Genomic DNA, 13,877 nt, shown 5'->3' on the forward strand with positions numbered 1-13,877 from the left:
CGGTCGGCGGGCGTAACATGGTCCTCTTTAAGCCGTTTGAGCAGCGCCTAGCAGTAATACTTTTCGGAAAAAAGGGTATCATTGGACTCAGAAAAGAATACTGCACCACATGAGCCATGAGCCCATATACTTTTCCAAAAATCGGTTTTTTTGAACAACCCTAATGACCAGTTCTGTCTGACCGCGGTACGCCGTATGACGGCTGTGTTTCTGCTCTGTCCCACCAGATCCTCCCATGGTGAAGGCTTCTCCTGAGGACGGGGTGCTGGTGGCGCGACAGGGCACGACCGCCTCCATGGCGTGCACGGCCTCCGGGAACCCCACACCGACCGTCACCTGGACCAAGAAGGTGGGCTTGGACTCTCCCAGCTGCACACACAGTCCATGGAGTGTGTGATGTACAGACATCTGACAGGCTAGTTCGCCTTTTTCTGGATTGAGAGGAATTGCTCACTACGAGCTACGAGCAGGTGTATTTACCTCAGCCCCACAGTACCCGAAGAGGAGAGGACGATTATCATATGGCACCGATTACCACCCTCTAAATAAATACAAATGCATGCTGCCGCGTCCCAGCCCGCTCTCTTCTTTGTGCCTTGGAATCGTCGCTGGCAGTGTTCCCCCACGTCCGGTCGCTTCGGTCATAAACCTGGCCAGGGTTGGATCGGTTTGGCTATCATTTCGGTCGCCAGCGGGCGTCCCAGGCTGGGGAGTTTGTGCTCTGGTGTTTACCAACGGGGAAGGCCCAACGGGTTGGCTGGCGACCGGATCGGAGGCGACAGGGGACAAAAGGGGCACCACCGCGCCGATCTTATGGCCTTAGATTGACCTAAGCTGACCAGCTACTGTGACTCGAGTGTCACCTGTGACCGTTGGGACACAATTGTGACCAAAATGTGACCTTCGCCCAACTGTGATAAGACCCAAGTCCAACTGTGACCAAACTGTAACCCACTGTGACCTGAATGTGACCCGAATGCGACCCGAATGTGACCTTTCCCAGGGCGGCCTGCTGCCGGGCGGCAAGAAGAAGATGGAGGGCGCCAAGGTGGCTATCGACAAGGTGGAGCGCGCCCACATGGGCACCTACATGTGCACCGTCGATAACGGAGTCGGCGACGCCGTGGTCAAAACCTTCCGGCTGGAGATCAACTGTAAGTGATCCGAATAGTTGCGTGGGGCTTCACGGCAGGTAGTTCGAGTATATGGTACCACTTGTAGGTGGTCAAGGAGAGAAAACTTAGACAAAAAGCGCTCCATTAGAAGGATGAAGAATAACCTGTTGCTCATTTCTATCAGAAATAGAAAAATAAACCATTTTATATTTCTGATCGAAACGAGCAACAGGCTATTCTTCATCCTTCTAATAATCTTATTAACAATGCTCAACACAACGTTCAAATACGCAAAAAGCGTTCCATTAATTCATGGACACAATGACCCTTCCGAACAATTTAACATACATAAACGTTTCGGCTTGTAAGACTTCCAAATTGCCACCTGTACACTAAATAGTCCGCTAAAATTTAGGGCACATATTTTTAATGTTACGTTCGCTCACTTGTAGCAATGGACACATTCGACGAAAATTATCCGATAAATTGTAGACCAAATCGCCGAGAAATATTCATATCCTGCCGTGACGACAACCTCGCGGTAAATCACCTGGATTGGAATCTATCCGCTGAGGGTGGGTTCGGCGTTACCAATTACCCTGTCGGCGAACCTGCCCACGAAACACGCCACAGTCGAGTGAAAGGTGTGTAACCGCCCCCACCGGCACCCCTGAGGACCCTCCAGACGCAAAAACAATCGTCATACCCTGTGTGGTCCCGACACTCGCGCAGTCATTGCCATTCAGGCATTCCGAGGATTTCGGCCCAAACCTGCCCCCGAAGTTGGACAGCACGGCTATAGCTAATCACCTTAGATGGTAGTCGAGACGGACCCGGCTCGATTCGTGTGATCGTTACCAGCAACGTAAACAAGCTGCTGTCGCGTCTACTCGCGCTAAAATATTGGCCCTCCAGGGCTGATGAATTTCAAATTAACACAAAAACAGACGCCCATATGGAGGTGGTCCGTTTTTCCCTGTTTGTCCCGTCGGAATGGAGCGCGCTTTGACAAAAACAAAAGGTCTGCACCGCCGCCGGCGCCGAGGGAGAGCCAGTATTGGTGGAAATTCGCTGTAGTGCTCCACGAAATGTTTTTATTAGATTTAAAAAGTAATGGATTTAGAATAAGAATTGCTAGGCAGTCATACCCAAGTCTCTGTTACGATATTGTAATGTCATGAATGCGCAGTTAAGTATTTATATCCTTAGTGCTGTTTGTCACGAGATACGTATATTGCTTGACATTTTGAAAGACTTGTATTGTGAATCAGTCTATAAGGACTTATTGTATAAAACATTGCATCAAGTACACGTGCCCTGCCCATGAGAGAACTCGCCTCCCGTCTGACGTCTGTTTTGAATTCTCCACGCAGTACCTGTTTCCAAAAGTCCCCAGCCCACAAAGCCTACACGGCTATCGCTCGGCCATCCGGTCCGTCGCCAATACCGAATTCCGGCACGCTGTCCGGCATTCCACGGCGCGGCGAGTCGCCGGGCACCCTGTTGTGACAATGTCGCCGCTTGGGACCCGTGTGCGCCGCGGGCGCCGCGGCATGCGTTCGCGGCGCGGTGCGCCATGTCTGTCTGACCCGCGCCGTGTTTGCCGCAGCGCCGCCGGAGATTGAGGCGGTGACCAAGGTGCACACCGGGGCCGGATACGAGGCACAGCTGATCTGCACCGTGCACGGACAACCCCTGCCGACCGTGAGTATAGTCCGACGGGGACCGGACACCGGGGAATGAATGGGGAGTGGGGAATAAACATAGGGAATACCGGGCAGCCTCTGCTGGGTTTGGGTATATAGAAATACTGCTCGACAGGTAACCGACAACGAGGAATGAGTGAGGGACGTCCCTATCCACTCCTTCCATCCCCAGCCAATCAGGCCTGTAAGAGTTAATTTCTCGCTCTGTCGCCCGACTCCGCCCCGGTATCGCGCCTTCTCCCTCGGGGTGACAGTCGGCGTGCTGCCGACCGGAGTCCGGCCGTGCGTGACAGAGAGGTTTGTTTGCCGCGCTCACGACACTTGACGACGCAGTGAGACAGTGAGACAGTGAGACAGCGAGACAGTAGCCCCGTTTACATAGGAGTTGCCAGATTCACATGCCAGCTCGATCTACTTTCAGGTGTTCGGCCTCCGCCATGTCGACAAATGCTGCGCAGCAAACACAAAATCTAGAAATGTGGTAATGGAGTTCTGGCCACCAAATAGAAAAAGCCTGCCAAGTTTATGATGCTCTTCATGTTATGTAGTTTTGATAATAAACGACGCATGGGCTTCAAATGAATTGTACGTCGTACATTTGGGCATCATATGAGTGGAATATTGCAAAGTTTTTACCCAACATTTAAGCATAAGACTAAGTTGTTTCCATGAAAGCGATGAAAATAAAGCTGATTGTTGAGTTCGATGCACTCCTTGCAGCTTATATTTAGTGGATTGCATTTATTCATATTCTGCATTCATTTATAGAAAGATCAAATATGTAACACCCCTTTTCCCGCTTACCTTCAACCTCTGAGCAGTGACATTTTCTTGATCGATTCAAAAGGCATGGAAACACCAAGCAGAAACTGAGTGCGTAAGATATTTGGTAGCAAGTATCACATACGCTCTAAATGACTTTCTAAGCAGATTCGAGAGTCAGTAATTACCTATTTAATCACGTTGCACTCATTCATCAAGTCAAACAAATACCTAAACCGATTGGTAGCGTCATCTAGGCGATCATAAGTGCCAAACTGCTAGTTGAAGACTTCTATTATAGATGGCACTGCTAGACAAGCCAGAGCATATGCCAGAGGATTTTACCACCGCCGTGAAAAATTCCTAACCAAAGGCGCACTCCGGTCCCCTCAACATAAAACTCCCGATATTTCTCTGACCAATCAGAGTAAGCCTTGCTCGGCGCTGATTTGCTAATCAGAAAATGACGTCATTAGGGAGCCACGGCGTTCAAGCTATTTTGTAGCGGTTCAGGTGATCCACTTAGAAGTCATATTTTGATGTTTTTAGAAAAGTCTGATGAATCCTTTTATATTTTCAGAAAAGAACCCTTAATGCTGTTGTTGATAAACCCAACTTCGCTATTTTTGCCAATAGTAATAAGACAGGAAATAATCTGTTGGTGGGTCTTCACGCTAAATCTACCACCCCCAACTACGTCATCATCGTTCCTAAGCATGCTGTACTTGGTCATAACTTCGTTGCCCAGCACTAGTTAGCCTTGATTTCCACCAATCAGAAAGCAGAGCTGTCTGCCGAGAGACAGCAGTACTCGATATTAGTGGTGGGCCAAATACTTGTTTTCTAAGATGTTTTTCTTTACAGCCTTTTATATCTTACTTTTGTTTATATTATATATCGCTTTATATTTTGTTTTTGTAAGGAATATCTGCATATATTGTGATTTATATAGCTTGATTTAGCTAATATGGCAAAGTGTTTACGAAGGGGTGCAGGGAGATATGGCAGCAGATATGGTGCTTGCAAGTAGTCTTTGTACGCATGAAATAGTACCCTTTTTTCGAGCCGAAAATAACCTATTTATTGCAATTTATTGATGTATCATGCCTGAATTCCGAAAAAGTGCTCCTCGTAGCACTGAATACAGTCACTTGTGTAGTTGCAAAAGGTCACTGGCCAGTTTTGTGATATCTCTAGGCCAGCTAGGGAAATGTCTAAATGCTATGTAAACAGAGTTAGTGAGGCAGTGACTGCCTCTGACCAGTCACGGAGGAGCGGCGGGTGAAGGAGGAATCCCAGCCGTGGTGGCACTGAGTGGAGAAGGGGAAGACGAGGCCAGAGTGAAGATGAATGGGTAATTGAGGAATTGAAACGAGAGAGAATGGAGACGGATATGATTTGGCAACGGAGACAAATTGGAAACGAAACGGCTTGTTGATAGTCATCACGTGAAACGCCGGGCGGAACGGAACGGAGGTAGTGATGACAGACAGGTGGTATTTAACTATTTTGAGGAAGTGGACCGGTGTCAATCCCGACCTCCTGGACTGCTCTCCGATACCGTTTGACGGGCGCGGCGCCGAACCGCTCAACTTTCCAAACCAGCGCCCGACGAGCTGTCAGAAAAACTCTGAAAGGAGTCGGCGGCCGGCCGCCGTTTCACACCGCAGGCGCCGCCGGTGACGGCTGGATGACTCCGCTACGGCCGTCGGTGACGGCGTCATAACATTATACAATCGCCGGCGAGCGGCGCGGTACAAACCGGATACCACCCACGCTTCGGTGGACAACACATAATCCCTTCAAATCCAGCACACCGTGCTCAAAACTCCTGTGCAAACTTGCAAGGCTTAGGGTTTCTTTCTTAGACCTGCGCATTTCCTACTATGGAGTGACGACGACGTGCAGCTCAAGCCTGAGTCATAGCAAAAGGCCAATGATCATACTCAGCCAATCAGCAGTTCACTTCGTTACTGGGAACGTGTGGGGTGTGGACGGAGTACCTCCCACAAAAATACCACCCGTCCTTTTCATTGCGGCTCACTGGTCTGAGATCGTCACGAAAACCGGCGCGTGTCGCCCATCACACCCGCCCACAAAAACGGCGGCTCTGACACGGCCCGAGCGGCCGGTGGAGCGTCATCCCGAGGGCAGCTTTTTGTGACCGGGTAATCACCGGCTAATTGGCCACCAGCGGAATAAGGGCGTGATGACGAGAGTGGCGGCCGGTGGCGGTGACGGCAGCGTGGTCAGACGGGGCCGACGGGTGACGGTCCCGACCGGCCGGTGGCGGACCGAGACACGCTGCACCCCAGTGAGCCCCGCAGTGTCACGCTGCACAGTGCACACCAGGCGGTGCCTACTGTCGGCTTTGCGACCGATGAAAGTGCTGCAGCATAGTCGGCGAGTTGCGCTGTGGGGGGGGGGGGGGCTGCGGGGAGCTGTCGGTGGCGCCATGGCTAGAAGCTTGTCGCGGGGTGAACCATTGACTGACTAGCACCGCCCGAAGGTATATTTAAAGACAAGCCATGGTCTCTCTGCAGGTCACACTGGTCCATACATGACCTGTCTCTCTGCAGGTCAGGCTCGGGTGAAGTGTAATGGCAACTTAGCGGCCCCCGGCTAAGAGTCGTTGGGTGAGGGCAGACAGATGCCGGAGAGAGCGAGAGAGAGGGAGGGAGGGTAGGAGAGAGATAAGCGGAGCGGGCGGGCTGGGGCGGGAGGCCGAGGGGAGCGCGGGATATATCATATAGGACAGTCAAAGACGAGCCAGCGAAGAGGACGGACCGGTCGCGGTATAACGCTTTCGTCCGGCTCGCACACGGTATGACGCCGCGATGGATGTGACCGGCGCGCACGGCCATCCCGTCTCGCCCGTGTACCGCAGCGGCTACATGAACGCCAGCATTGTCATGGAAATGGGCACCAAGATAAGCGGCCGTGTTTTTCTGGGAGCGGCGGACGCCGCTGCGCGCTGACCTCAGCTCGCCGTCCCGTGCCGGGATAATCTCCCCATCCCGCCTTCCGTTGTAACGCACAACGCCAGCCTCCGGAAAACTATGAGGCGGTGCTGCTAGAGGCGACCTCCCGTGACCCCGGCCAGTTGAGCGTTCCCCGGGCGGCCTGGCCGGGCCATTCACAGCCCGGCGGCGCGGCCGGCCTGTCCGGCACGGCCGGCTGTGTGCAGTGTATTACTGGGCGACGGAGGGAGGCCGCGACTGATCGATGCACTGCGGCGCCGGCCGGTAATTGATTCTGGACGCGGAGGCTCGCTGCAGAGCGGCGGTGGGGCGCGGGCCATTGCGCGGCCATTACCACCTCCCGCACGGCGGACCGCCGGCTCTGACCGAGCGGTGCCCGGAGGCTACCGACCCCCGGCGCTCCGCCGCCGCCCGGTGCGCCGTGTGTCGCTATTGTGTCGTCTGAATGCCGCCGGATCGGGCGCGACACGGCCGGGCAGTGTTGCACCACACAGACACATGCAGCGGCGGCCCCTGGCCGGCGGCCGGCCGTCCTTTGTGGCCGGGCCGGGAGGCTGGGGAGGCGCCGCGCCGCGCCGCCCCGGCCTCCGGCAGGCGATGATGAGCCGACCAGGGGGCGATGGTCGATGGTCGATGCATTCGGCGCCGCGCGGCCAGAAGGGCATCAAAACACGGCCCAACAGACCGGGAGGCCCCGATTGCGCCATCATCTCAGCGGGCGGGGCTATCGTTCGGTGAGTTACTGGCGGCGTCTGTTCACTTTCCTCTGCGGTGAAGGCGGGGTATGTGGCACACTGACCGCACCACGTGCCGGACACGAGAGCCAGTAGCCACGAGAGCCATCAACCACAGCCAGGCATGAAGAGTCAGAAACTGGGAGCCGGGCGGTAGCAGTCCTGCCTGTATGACCCCTCCGCCAACAACAGAAGCCAGGAGCACAGAATCATTGGGCGGATGTCACCGACTTCTGTCGAAGAGACAATCGGAGGCGCCGCATTGTCCGTGCGTGACCAATCATCATCAGAGAGGCTAATGGTGCAACATCGGTCCTCGCCGGCGAATAATGGTCCACAATAATCGTGCTTACAAGGACAAACAGCGGCGCAGTAGCGCCTCAGGTTGATTGATTTACAACATGGCCAGGGTAAACGAAAAGACCGGCGGAATATCCCATAGATATAACTGTGTAATGAGTGCAAGGTGGCACCTTCAATCAATCGATTACGAGGGGTGGGCGGCGAGGTCACGCAGGAGTAACTCTGAACGCGGACCGTCAGCCGCCGGCGGAGAAAGGCGTGAGGAGCGGCGGCGGCTGTCTACCGGACAGGGAGCCGTCTGTCTGGTCTGTCAGTCGGACAGGGAGCCTTCTGTCTGGTCTGTCTGGCCGGGTCTGTTCATTCAGGTGCCTGACTGCGTTCGGGCCGGCGGCACCCGTATATGGGAGATTTCAATTAGTGGATACAAAAGCAAACGAAAACGGCGGTTCTGAAATATGCTGCGTGGTGCGACACACTCAATATAGGTTTAGTCGGTCAAGGTGAAAAAATTATAATGGTCACATAAATTCCGGGATCACTCTTCCATGTCGACTTGTAAATCTCCGAATTTCCAGGGCCTCAACTTTTATCAGCTAATCAAACGAGAGCCAGAAATCACATAACAAGGAATCAGAAATTCTGCTGGTGCCAATTGACAACTAGCTCAGCTGCATCACTGTCCCAGTTCGGTCGTCTCCGCTAAGCACTTCCGCCCCGCCCGCGTGCCACCCGCCCGGCTGGTCGGCTCCCGTTTCCGATTGGCTTTGGCGACCCACTCCGGAACCGTTCCGGAGCTCCGGTATTTTTACCTGCTCGCCAATTAGCCGGAATTCGGGCCTCGCAAGCGCCTTGCAAGCTATAACAAAAACGGCGCGGCTCCCGCAGTGCCGCGCCACGCCGCTCCACGTCTCCGTGGCGCCGTTTTTCCCGCGGCGGTACCTTCCGGCGGGACCGTCGGACCGGGGCCGGCGCCCGCCCCGCCCCGCCCCGCCGCCGCGCCGGTCCCGGTTTGTGGGTGGGCTTTTGTTTCGTCTGCGCCCGCCGGCGCCGGCGTTTTTGCCGCGGTGCCGATGGTTTCATTGCCCCGGGCTGCGGCGCGGCGCGCTCGGCCCGGCTCGGCCGCCGCCGCTGCCGGCGCGAATATTTATGGTGCAACGCTGCCAGCTGGCGAGGGGCGCGGTGTCGACCGGTCGGCCGGCCCATCGGCCATGATAAGACGGATGGTCAAATCGACAGGAACTGTGTCGGTACGCCGCTCAGGCGTGCTCCGCGTGCTTAGTACAAATGGCGCTTAGATAGCTATCAAGGATGCAATTAATTTTCCTTCTGGCCTGGGTAAGTTAAAAGATCCTTGCCCTGCCGATTGTCGAGCAGAGGCGACCAGCTCCAGAGACTGAAGCCGGGAGGTAATCACTGCCGGCCGATTATGAGTTACCACGCACAGTAAATGTATTCGCCATTTGGATGTCAGTTTCCGAAATGACACCGCAGCAGATCACCAACTCACCCGACCTAACCTCTCCGCCGCCGAACCAAACGCGACAAGCATCCCTGACAGGTTTGTCAATCCGGACTCTATCCTGGGCCCACTCATCCAGTCATTTGAACCTGATCTTGACCTGCGATACTCTGACTGACTGTCTGACCTCCCCGGCCCGGCGTCAGACTCAGTGCCATCTGACGGCTGACCCGCCCTTCCCCCCCTCAGGTCAGCTGGGCACGGATGGGCGACAAGACCGTGGACAAGATGCGCCACGTGCAGCAGCACGAGGGCGCCCAGTACAGTCTGACCATTGACGAGGTGCGGGACTCGGACCTCGGCCAGTACGTGTGCCGGGCGCGCAACGACTACGGCACGGCCAACGCCGCCATTGAGCTCACAGGTCAGTACAGTGGTCGGGTCACGGGCTGCTTCACGGGTAGGGGAGGTCACGGGTCAGTACAGCGGTCGGGTCACGGGCTGCTTCACGGGTACGGGAGCTCACAGGTCAGTATAGTGGTCGCGTCACGGGCTGCTTCACGGGTACGGGAGGTCACGGGTCAGGTAACGGCAGGGGGAGGTCACGGATCGGGACATTGCACGGTCAGCTTACAATTAAGCTTTGAGCACAGCGAGGCCATGGAATGTGTATCGATTCAGACTTTTTCTTATAGGTACCTAATAAAGGCCGTCCTCTAATTCGCTGGCATTTTCATAGTACCTATAGGCATACTTGTTTCAGTATGTTGAACGTAAGGAACCATGTCATCAAAATCGTTTGCGGCCTTCATTTCACCTGTCCAGACCCCACTGTGACCCCCCTTCCCCCGGTATGACGTCACAGGTCAGCCGAAGGAGGTGCTGATGACGTCACCAGCCCACGGCCGGGAGAAGGACTCGTACACGCTGCGCTGGAACGTCGAGAGCTACGCGCCCATCGAGGAGTACAAGGTCACCTACAAAATCGCCCAGGTACGCACTAGGAACGTACAGCCCCGGGTAGGTGGCTATTCGCGCCCGGGGGTGCGCACTCCGCCGTCCGCGCTAATGGGATAAATAGGGGGTCCGAACGCAAATACCTGCCGCTGTAATTGAGGGGACGGGGGGCGGCGCGCGTGCAGCCACGCGGCGCAGGGGTGTTGTAAGGGTGATTTGGGGTGTCAGTTCGGTAAGACCCTCCAGGTGACGGGTTCAGGGAAACACGCCTGTGACATTATACCATACGGTGGGTGTGCCGGTGTGCCGGTGTGCCGGTCAATCCACCTAACACTGCGTTCCATGGCGGTTTGTCCGGTGTATGAACGGATCTAGAACCTGTCACGCTGACTGCTGTTGACACGTGACTGACGAACTGACATCAATACGCCGTCACGTGACTGACTGACAGCACACATCAGCACTGACTGACAGGCTGACATCAGCACGCGGTCACGTCACTGACGTCAGAACGCTGACTCCGTCCGGCCGCGGCCGACCTTGGAGGAGAGTTCCGCAGTCCAGGGCAGCACGCTATTCCGACATAACATTCACGTGGCGCTACAACTTAACAAGGGTGACTCATCAACCCATTCAACCATAGGGTTAAACGCAGCAGGGCAACGGACGAGCGCACGTGAAATTTGCGAAGTATCTTTACCAGGAACGTGTTGAAGGTTAACGGTTTCCTTAGAACTGCCAACAACGCTTATGTCATGGAAACGAACACGCTTAACTCGAGTCATGGAAGCTTTGTCGGTAGGTATCACGTAAAAGCTCAGTCCCTTTTCATACAGCATAGCTCCACGCCGCGTCTGCCAGTCGATCCCTCGCCGCGCTCACGTTGTGCGTCTGTCCCTATCCGTCTTCCTGTTTGAGCAGGCGGGGGAGCAGGGCTGTATTACCGTGTGCGGGCGGCGAAATGAAATTATAGCCCGGTAATGACGGGCTGTGCCGGACCCTGCCGCTCGACCGCCGCCGCCGCGCAGGGCCGCCGCGGGCTCGGTCATTGCCGTTTCCGGCGGCAGCGGAGGTGGGCATGGCGGGTTACGTACGCAGGCACCTGGCTGCTGAATAACTGGGGACTGCGCGGGGGACGCCAGCACGTGGCGGGGACGCCGGACGCCGGCACGTGTGGACGCAGGGACGCACCAAAAGGGGACGCTCGGGAGACGGTATGCAGGATTAGGGTTTACGATTTGACGAGCTTCCCGATCCGGTGGTATGCAATTTAATGCTGGTCTGACGAGGTGCACGGGGCATGGACAAGGTAGAAAAGCTAGACAGAAACATTTTTAGGATTATTTCCCAGAGTGCTGCAGTTAAAATGGACAAAATTGGTCTTGTCTCTGAAACACTAAAAAGTGACATTTGTGGGAGCGAAACTATTCCACTCAGTGTTCTGAGGTCGAATCACGCGCTGAGAAATTATCTGGAACAATATGTAAATAGACCAGATGGTCTACGGGAAGTTGGGGCAATGCCGGAGTTGGGGCAAAGCCGAAATTCGAGATATTTCGAAAACCGTAAGACATGGATGCCACCTGTCAGTGATGCTCTGAAGCTTAAGTGACTACAATTATTGCATGTTTGTTACGAGTCGTCATTCGGAATACTTCGGCTGTGAGGGCGCCAAGAGCGTTTTCAAGGTACGCGTTCCTTGTACTACATGCGCCTTTGAAGCTGCATTTCTTACTCATTATGCTACCGTTTGTCTGGCCAATTCGGTCAAGTAATCTTCAGCATGTCTTTGCATAAGTGTGCTGCCTATTTGAAATTTATACGGCACGTTGAAAAGTTATGGGCCTGCAAATGAAAGTATGGCTGGCTGGGGTAATGCCGAAAACGTGCAATTACGCACGTTAAAGCACGCTACGTGGACTTTACTGCTGTAGAATAGCAACGCGAATTTTTAGTCACACAAATTACACTTTCAACCGACACAACGGCCTGTCACCTATAAGGAATTATTTACCTGGCATTTTCTTATTATATCACACAATTATAACTTCCAGTGTGCACCAAGCGTCCTCAAGCTCTTAAAACGCGTGTCAGCTTTGATAAATTCTGGATAAAGTTTGAGATAAAGTGGCAAAACATTAATGTCGGCATTCCCCGTAGATCATTTCTCCCATTTTCGGCTTTCCCCGCAGTCCGGGGCAACGCCGAAAAAGTCACTTCTTTGATATTTTTAGTTTGTGCGCTTAACGGTATGCGAATTCATCAAATGCGCCTGGTATGTTTGAAAGGCAAAAGACTGGCCTCTCGAATGACGCCAACAAGAATAGCTTATGTTGTCTACCTTGCGTGCTACGGGCGTCAGAAAGAAAGTATTCGGCGTTCCCCCAACTTCCCCTATTGTCTTTCATGTGTTCCACGGACCACGGAAATAACAAAGACAGTTTCCACGAAAACCATTTGTACCTACGGGCTTTGTGAACGACCGGAGACACTGGATTTGACGGCCACTACTGTGGCTTGTCTGCCTTGGCCATCGTCTGAATGGTTATAGAGAAACGAAACGTGAAAACGGCCTGTCGTGACACAGTAGTAAGTTCGCTGAATCGTCCCTTGATATCCCACCGTCCGTTTTTCAGACGAACAACAGCAGCCCCAAGCAGCAGTGGGAGCAGATTACAGTTCCGGCGCCGGCCAAAGAGGGCAGCACGGTCGTGTACTCACACCTGCATGAGCTCAGGAACCTGGCGCCGGCCACCGCCTACGAGGCCGTCGTCACGGCCAAGAACAAATACGGCTGGAGCGAGGAGCCCAGCCGGCCATTCAAGCTCTATACACTCGGCGCACGTGAGTTGGGGGAGGTGGAGAGGCCAGATGGGCTGCGGCGCGCTGGCGGGTAGTGCGAGGGGCGCCACCACTCATGATGCTTTCCGTGGGTCAGGCTGCCTGTATTAGAATATATTTTTTTTTTAAATTATTTTTTTATAAATTTAGTCCGAATGGTTGAATGGGTGGATTTTAAGGAATCAGAGCCGGCACTAAGCATAGCTTGTTGTGCTGACCCTGACCCCACCACCCGATCGCGCAATTCCAGTTGTATGGCAGAATTTTGTCCGAACGTTTAACGTGCCCTCACGACTGGACACGGCCCCCTCCGCTCACTCACGTTACCTGGCTTCTGTGCGGCCCCTGCCACAGACACGCACACCATTACACGTAGGAGCTAAATGTGGCCGCCCGCACCGGGGCTTGAACCGGGCTCTCACTACCGGCGAAGCGTCGGATTCCGGCGCTTTAATCCACTCGGCCACGGAGAATAACAGAACCACTATTTCAGGGAAGCTAGGGTAGGAGTAAATCGCTACAGACAATCACTTCAGGTGTCCAAGAGAACTGGTTCAATTTTCTTATCGGCCTGAGATGTCTCAAGTGCCGCCCCATCTTGTGCCACTGTGGCGGGTGCTGACGCCGGGGCTGGTGCGCCTTTCAGACTACACCGCTGCAGATCTGGTCGGAGGCGGTAAGGACCCCGGCCGGACCGCCGGCCCTCCGGCTGCATGTGGGGTGTGCTGTGACTCTAACGCTCCGCAGAGTAGCAGAGGCGCGCCCAACTGACCCCCTCCGCAGGACCTGGCCAACTCTGGGCGCCGGGCGTCGGACGTAGAGACTCCGGCAGCACCGGGAGTAGTGGTGTTTATGAACTGAAAGAGGCGGATATTGGCTGGTGGGCTGGTGGTTTCATTCTGTCTCTTTTTCCTTTTTGTAGTAAAATTTCCATGACAATAAAAACAGTCAACCAAACCAAACTCATTTCAAACTAAAAGCCAGACGCAGTGATATATCGTCAAAAAGACGTAAAATAA

The 13,877-nt window shown here is 54.3% G+C and overlaps 1 protein-coding gene across 2 annotated transcripts in view; it reads left to right on the forward strand.

The window, feature by feature from the left end:
• LOC122378194 (protein amalgam-like) overlaps positions 1-13,877 on the forward strand; it is a 68,959-nt gene that overhangs the window by 49,418 nt on the left and 5,664 nt on the right. The window contains exons 4-10 of one of the 2 annotated variants that reach the window (XM_043358966.1): positions 228-349; positions 1,004-1,154; positions 2,725-2,819; positions 9,310-9,484; positions 9,926-10,053; positions 12,654-12,861; positions 13,505-13,534. In XM_043358966.1, coding sequence (XP_043214901.1) covers positions 228-349; positions 1,004-1,154; positions 2,725-2,819; positions 9,310-9,484; positions 9,926-10,053; positions 12,654-12,861; positions 13,505-13,534 — 909 coding nt within the window. The remainder of the gene's footprint in view (positions 1-227; positions 350-1,003; positions 1,155-2,724; positions 2,820-9,309; positions 9,485-9,925; positions 10,054-12,653; positions 12,862-13,504; positions 13,535-13,877) is intronic. The other variant, XM_043358967.1, reaches the window with a different exon arrangement.

This window comes from Amphibalanus amphitrite, unplaced genomic scaffold (assembly GCF_019059575.1).
Source record: "Amphibalanus amphitrite isolate SeventyFive unplaced genomic scaffold, NRLGWU_Aamphi_draft 000056F_arrow, whole genome shotgun sequence".
NCBI lineage: Eukaryota > Metazoa > Arthropoda > Thecostraca > Balanomorpha > Balanidae > Amphibalanus > Amphibalanus amphitrite.